Here is an 8,140-nt window from a genome sequence, read left to right as displayed (position 1 = left end):
GAGTTCAAGGTAACGCGGAAATATGCTGACGAAGAAATGAAGGAGGGGGGAATATAAGGGAAGGACGGAGGAAAAGTGGGAAAATTTCACTCTGAAAAATCCCTCTGAACCTAATTTCCCCATGGAATTTCATCCCAACTATTTTTTCTCTTCCCTGTGCACGAGAATAATCGCGTTCCTTCTATTGTTTAATCAACTCAAGGTTACCCCTCCCCCTCCTCTTTCTCTCCCTTCTCCTTCCCCTCCTTTTGGGCTACACCTGACCTGCAGTCCTTTACATGAATGCAATCCACCCATTCCACCCCTCCTCTGTTAGCTGTAGGATGGTTATTTATGAGGCCAATTGCTTTCTGAACTACATTGTTCGAAATAAACCGTAATTTAGCTGCTAGGAGCTTCGAGGCAAACTTTCATTAAGTGGCATTGCAATAGAGAAAGAGGAGAGAGGGAAAAGTGGAGGAAAAGAAACACAGGAAGAGGAAAGAAGTAGAGGGATGAGAGAGAAATGGAAAAAAGAGAAGGGGAGAGAGAGGGAAAGGAGCAGGAAGATATCTTGTGGTCATTGAGAAAAATAAAGAAAGACCGGAGAGGGGAGGGAGGTGGATGGAAGTCATTCAATAATACATGTGGTTGACCCTATCAAAGGTGGCCCTGGATACAAAACTCACTAACCGAACAGACCTAAAATGGTCAACACGACCCTGTAGTCCCAGTACTTATTAGTGCTTTTAAAGTCTACATTCTAACAGTCTAACACCCGTATTTATGAACAAAAACTCTCGCTCTCAAGTCAGACTGAAACAAATTTCGGCCAATCAGATGTTAGGAATTGATACTTCAGTGCTACTCGAGCGCCAGTATTTTGTTCATTGGACACAAACAGCGCAAGATAGACCGAGGTGGAGAAGGCTCATCAGAGCAGGTTTTGGACCTTCACGGCCTGTATAACCGGATAAGAAGAGAAGATAAGAAGATTGTTATTACAACTTTTAGGTTGTGGTTATGTACTGGGTTGATATAGGCAAGGTTGGTAAACTTGAGTTGTCTTGTTTTTAAGTTATAACTCCCATGCCAAACTGTAGAAACAATATCCTGTCTCAACTCAACCCGGTACATAACCACAACCTTAGGGTTTACCGATCAATTGAGGATGTAGGTAACATGCCACAAATATTTGTTGCCCCTCCTATAACTTGTTCTGAATCAAATTCTTCTTCTTTCGTCAAGAAGATTTCAATGATCATTATCACAAGCAAAATAGAGAAAAGCCTTAATGCTTAGCAAAATGTTTCAACCCGGTACATAACCACAACCTTAGGGTTTACCGATCAATTGAGGATGTAGGTAACATGCCACAAATATTTGTTGCCCCTCCAATTAACTTGTTCTGAATCAAATTCTTCTTCTTTCGTCAAGAAGATTTCAATGATCATTATCACAACCAAAATAGAGAAAAGCCTTAATGCTTAGCAAAATGTCGATTGTGAACCAGACCAAGGCCTGTGCCCATGTGGTTCGATGGTGTAATGGGGGTAGCCGGTTCATCCACTTCTGACTGGGCCGATTCTTCAAAGTGAAATCCAGGGAGCTCGGACAGAACTCGAGTCTTTTTGATTTTGACCAGCGGAGACTTGAGGGAAATGTTGGGCCATTTCCGCGGGAATTTCGGGACATGAGTGGCGTGTCTGGGTTCAATCAGGAGAGACTGTTCGAACAGTATGTTGCACATTTCGTTGTCGTCTATGCCTGTGAGGAGAGAAGACGAATGATGAGAAGTGAATGAAATGAACAATGCTATTAGGTAGATTAGAAAATTGAAAATAATATTAATAAAATTCACCCACCGCACCGTTTTGAAAATTGGTCCTATTGCTAACAGATATATAGGTAGATTAGAAAATTGAAAATAATATTAATAAAATTCACCCACCGCACCGTTTTGAAAATTGGTCCTATTGCTAACAGATATAATTATTATAAAATTGTACGAATTACGAACTAATAATAACTATCCACTCATTATAAAATAAAAAGAACTCGTACATTTACTTTGAATAAATTAAATTCCTTTTCGTTTGAATTAATCTGATCATAAAATTTGAAAACTCACAGATTTCACTTACCTTCAAAAGGAGATAGATTTTCGAAGAACTCTCGATAAATAGGAACAACACTCAGACAGTAGGGTTCGTTCTGATATTGCTGGATCTCACTTATTATTTCAGCAACTTTTCTCCTCTTTGTAAAATTGATCAACTTTGAATCAGGAAGAAAATCTGGGTTTGATATTGCTGGATCTCACTTATTATTTCAGCAACTTTTCTCCTCTTTGTAAAATTGATCAACTTTGAATCAGGAAGAAAATCGGGGTTCCCTTCTTCGATGTGCAGGATATTTGTCAAATACATGCCAAAGAAAGGAATGCACGGTGGATTGATGTTCCTCAGTTTCTCTTGATACTTTTTGAAGTGATCACCATTCAGTTCACGGGCATCTTCCAATACTTTCTGAAGTCTCGTTGGTAAAGCTTGAAATGTAAACCTCAGTCTATAGACAGCAGCTGATCCCATTGCAGATGTGACTGCTAGGACACCATTGAAGTTGTTTAGTTTTTGTAGAACAATCATCATCTCTATAATTCTTGTCATAATAGCTAACCTTTCATCAAAATTTTCGGCTTCAACTATGATCTTCTCAAGCCACCGTGTAAAATTCGTGGTATGTTTCATAATTTTGATAAGATTAGGTGAATACTCTGCTTTATTCTTTTTGGTCCATACACTTCCTACAAGTTCAGAAGGTTTTACAGATCGAAAATAATCAAATTCAAGGAGTGTCAATTGTCTTGCTATCTCTACAGGATGAGCAATAAGTATGTTGAACTCGTCAATAGAATTGATTGGTACATGAACTTCTATTGGTGGGGGAGAGTTGTTGAAAGCAAACGTTATTTCTTTTTCCAAATCCAATTCTTTTCTTTGGATCAAATTGAGAACGATGTCTGCCCATTTTCTTAATGATTTTCCACTAATTTCATTTAAAAGAAAAGATTTGAGTTTTTCTAAGATCATAATTCATAATAAAAAATACTGTTCAAGCGAAGAGCGATGGGCGCATGCGTGGTGCTGATTATTGCTGATGAGATCTAGGTACGTCTCTGCTATTTCAGTACCAACAATGTAGAGAGGGGCTACAGAATGGACCGAAAATTTGGATACATTCTCACACTTTGCTTCGGAAACCGCGTGGGTTTTAGCTTGCCTGAAGCTACAGGTAGGTGTCAATGTTCTTGACACAGGTGGTAAAAAATGTCACATTTCGGCTCACAACACGAAGCATACGAATCACAATGTAGGTTTTATGGTATTATAGGATTAAAAAGACTTGAAAACCCGAATTATGGGGCAGTTTAATTATGGAAGCTGTCTGCAAAATTTGAGCGACCTGTAGCTAAAGGCAAAGTCGTGAAAAGCGCTAGTTAATTTTGAACTTTTTCTCTGTATAGTTTTAAATATAGCAGAACTTTGGTCTGGAAAAACGGCCAAACCGGAAATTCTGGAAACAGGGCCTAAGAATACTTTTGATCTACATAATTTATCGAATCTCTGTGACAAGTTCGAGACTTTTGGCAAAGGCTTGAGCATTACGAACCCTTTTTGAGCTTTTTCAAAGATATGGCATTAAATAGCGGCCGAATCGTACATTTCTCGAAGTCCGGCCCGCGGACACTTTTGATCATGGTGATGACAGAAGAGTTGGTCTTGGTATAGGTTCTCGCTAGGTCCTTATTTCTCATTTTAAAGTAACACGGCTTTGCTTGAAAACGAGAAAGCAACATCATCGCAACCAAGTGATAGGGTATCCATAAGCAATTAAGTAGAGACGCTAGACGTTTTAAGCAAATTGTTACTGCAAAATTTTCCTCTTAAACGTAAAAGTTGACCTCGGCAGGTATTTTCCCCAAGTTATACAAGTGTTTTCAGAATGATCATAATTCATAATAAAAAATACTGTTCAAGCGAAGAGCGATGGGCGCATGCGTGGTGCTGATTATTGCTGATGAGATCTAGGTACTTCTCTGCTCTTTCAGTACCAACTGTTGTCATTGAAATCAGCTAGCGTCAGCTGACTCGAAAACATATACATGATGACTATTTTGTCTTGTGCAACCGAGTTGAAACTACAGCGCTAACTTGGATTTGTACCTCAGTGAGGAGATAAGTAATAGGTACACTTATAGTAATCACAGTTGTCATTGAAATCAGCTAGCGTCAGCTGACTCGAAAACATATACATGATGACTATTTTGTCTTGTGCAACCGAGTTGAAAATACAGCGCTAACTTGGATTTGTACCTCAATGAGGAGATAAGTAATAGGTACACTTATAGTAATTTCATTGACTTATTCAAACACATTGTCTTCAAGTAAAGTATTTACCGTTACAATGGTCTGGCTTCATTTGGTCAAACATGATACACACTCTTTTTATAAGCTCTCTGACGAATCTCACGTTCAATCATCATTCTTGTATCGTTTAACTTACATTGTCTTACGAAAAAAATAAGAAAGGAACGAAAATAACACTGTTGAATTAACACAAGAAACAGTCGGACTTAAAACTCCATTATAAAATAGATTCATTTAAAAAAATTGTGGAAATCAATCAACTTTTTCTTTTGGTTACCGAAAAGTACTTTCCATTGAAAATTTGTTTACAAACAAACCTCACTCGCGTAAAAATAAGACAATGCTCTTGAATGTGTCCACTCCAAACTTTCAGATGCAATTTTATGGAGAGAGAAAAAAGTAACTTTATCATAAATTGAATAATTTAAAAGGACTGTATTTATCTAAGTCAAACGAACAACAAAAATCCACTGATTGATGATCAATTGTTACCAAAGGATAGCACAAAAAAGGTTATTGGAAGCACACATTTTAAAATCTTAAGCTTTTTCAGGAAAAAAGTCCGTCTTTGGTATGGCCACCTTGATAATTTGTAGAGTGCGCTTCTCGTAACTTTCAAAAAAAGGGGAACAAAAAGGAGGAGAAAATGCTATCGATTTTCCCTTTTTGTTGCTTTTTGAGTAGAAATCCTCCTCTTGCCTCCCAAAAAGCTTAAGCTTTTTCAGGAAAAAAGTCCGTCTTTGGTATGGCCACCTTGATAATTTGTAGAGTGCGCTTCTCGTAACTTTCAAAAAAGGGGAACAAAAAGGAGGAGAAAATGCTATCGATTTTCCCTTTTTGTTACTTTTTGAGTAGAAATCCTCCTCTTGCCTCCCAAATGTCCTCCCTATCTCAACCCTATCTACCGTAACTTATTATTAGTTATTTATTTCTTATAAAATAAAATTCATATTTCAATGTTATTAGGGTACGTACAAGGAAATCATAAGGATCATGTACAGTTTGGCCGTTATTCAGGGCCAAAGTTCCGCTGTTCAGGGCTCAACTTTGGAAGAAGATCAGTAAATTGATCAGATACATACCTACATAATACATAAATGCACCTAATGTACCTACTACCAAAATCCTACCTCCATTCATGTCTATTAAATGTAAGTCTGCAGCTACATTGGAAAATTTGGTCGCCATAAGTATTTAAATACAACACATTATATTATAGACATTAAATGTATCTATGTACCTGTACCTACAATGTGATGTATTGTGTATGTAGGTGACTGTTTACTTAGTCATATAGGATACAGGTAGGTATACATACAGGACAGAATTGTACATGGAACTGTACCTAATAGATACAACGAGTAACATGTATTTTGTACAACATGGAAACCAAGATGAGTTTGTTCCAACAGATGTTTCATACATAACCGTTAAGCATAGATAAAATGTATATCATACCAGCTTAAAAATACGTACAAGTTGGTTACTTTATCAGAATTTAAAAGATTCATCTAGCGTTTCATTTTACCAGGAAATATTCTCAATTCATGTTCTCATTAGTGGAGATGTCACTTTTTCAAATGGGTAAAGTGACATCTCCACTAATCGGTAACATAAAGAATCTGAATTTCAGAAGTTAACGTTGATAATATTACTTAAAAATGAAAAATTTAATCGTCATTATACCAGGAAATATTCTCAATTCATGTTCTCATTAGTGGAGATGTCACTTTTTCAAATGGGTAAAGTGACATCTCCACTAATCAGTAACATAAAGAATCTGCATTTCAGAAGTTCACGTTGGTAATATTACTTATAAATGAAAAATTTAATCATGACCCTTAAGAGAATGAACCCTTTGGATGATGTTCGGCTAGGTAAGTAGTCACTAGCATTAACATCAGCCATTGTCAATAGGCAAAATTGGTGGATGTGCCAATTTCTCCTAATGGGAAAAATGGGTTAATAAAGAACCGAATGGAGCTCAGTGGAAGAATAAGTAGACATTGTCTTCTCATAATGGCCGAAAATGATGATGGTGATGACAGAAGAGTTGGTCTTGGTATAGGTTCTCGCTAGGTCCTTATTTCTCATTTTAAAGTAACACGGCTTTGCTTGAAAACGGGAAAGCAACATCATCGCAACCAAGTGATAGGGTATCCAAAAGCAAAATTAAGTACAGACGCTAGACGTTTTAAGCAAATTGTTACTGCAAAATTTTCCTCTCTAGGTCCTTATTTCTCATTTTAAAGTAACACGGCTTTGCTTGAAAACGGGAAAGCAACATCATCGCAACCAAGTGATAGGGTATCCATAAGCAATCAAGTACAGACGCTAGACGTTTTAAGCAAATTGTTACTGCAAAATTTTCCTCTTAAACGTAAAAGTTGACCTCGGCAGGTATTTTCCCCAAGTTATACAAGTGTTTTCAGAATGATCATAATTCATAATAAAAAATACTGTTCAAGCGATGAGCGATGGGCGCATGCGTGGTGCTGATTATTGCTGATGAGATCTAGGTACTTCTCTGCTATTTCAGTACCAACTATGTAGAGAGGGGCTACAGAATGGACCGAAAATTTGGATACATTCTCACACTTTGCTTCGGAAATCGCGTGGGTTTTAGCTTGCCTGGAGCTACAGGTAGGTGTCAATGTTCTTGACACAGGTGGTACAAACTGTCACATTTCGGATCAGAACACGAAGCATACGAATCTCAATGTAGATTTTATGGTATTATAGGATTAAAAAGACTCGAAAACCCGAATTATGGGGCAGTTTAATTTATTATGGAAGCTGTCTGTAAAATTTGAGCGACCTCTGGCTAATGATAAAGTCGTGAGAAGCGCTAGTTCTTTTTGAGCTTTTTCCCTGTATAGCCCTACATGGCGGAACTTTGATCCGGAATAACGGCCGAACCGTACCTTCTGGAAACAGGACCCAAGGATAATTTTGGTCTACAGAATTTATCGAATCTCTGTGCCAAGTTCGAGCGACTTCTAAAGGCCTGAGAATTGCAAACTCTTTTTGAGCTTTTTTAGCGGCCAAATCGTACATTTCTCGAAGTCCGGCTCGCGGACAGTTTTGATCATCATTAAACGAATTATATTCCTCAATATAACAACTATCTAATGAATATCACCACCAAAAGACTGATGTTACAAAAAAACGGCATTGCTTGCATGTGAAGAGTTACATTGGAGGTAGGCTCTGTATACCTGGTGGCAATGGCTTTTTTGAGAGGGAAAATTTCATCCATTACAAAAAAAAAGGTAAATGAGGAAGATCCCATTCACCGTCGTAGTTAAACCTACGCCTCTTAGCTACCAGACAACTCAGACAATATATCACCACCAAAAGACTGATGTTACAAAAAAACGGCATTGCTTGCATGTGAAGAGTTACATTGGAGGTAGGCTCTGTATACCTGGTAGCAATGGCTTTTTTGAGAGGGAAAATTTCATCCATTACAAAAAAAAAGGTAAATGAGGAAGATCCCATTCATCGTCGGAGTTAAACCTACGCCTCTTAGCTACCAGACAACTCAGACAATTGTCTTTGTAGCCGAGGACACAAATTCGTTACTTTATTGACAAAAACTCGTACAGCTCAAACACGAGACAAAGCCATAAATTAGAGCATAAGAGGTAAACCGAGAGTCTACTCATTAATAAATTATACATATTATTCACATCAGTAACGATATTTTTACCCCTTGAACAGTAGAAATA

General features: G+C 37.6%; 1 protein-coding gene across 1 annotated transcript in view; it reads right to left on the bottom strand.

The window, feature by feature from the left end:
• The window catches only part of LOC113465874 (protein son of sevenless-like), a 3,562-nt gene extending 491 nt beyond the window's left edge, over positions 1–3,071 (bottom strand). Inside the window, exons 1-3 of the mRNA XM_026820797.1 lie at positions 2,370–3,071; positions 2,124–2,280; positions 1,501–1,746 (exon numbers count right to left, since the gene is read on the bottom strand). Coding sequence (XP_026676598.1) covers positions 1,501–1,746; positions 2,124–2,280; positions 2,370–3,071 — 1,105 coding nt within the window. The remainder of the gene's footprint in view (positions 1–1,500; positions 1,747–2,123; positions 2,281–2,369) is intronic.
• Positions 3,072–8,140: the final 5,069 nt, after the last annotated feature.

The sequence above is a fragment of the Diaphorina citri genome, unplaced genomic scaffold (genome assembly GCF_000475195.1).
Source record: "Diaphorina citri unplaced genomic scaffold, Diaci psyllid genome assembly version 1.1 scaffold176, whole genome shotgun sequence".
Classification (NCBI taxonomy): domain Eukaryota; kingdom Metazoa; phylum Arthropoda; class Insecta; order Hemiptera; family Psyllidae; genus Diaphorina; species Diaphorina citri.
This window is presented reverse-complemented; position numbering and strand designations above follow the sequence as displayed.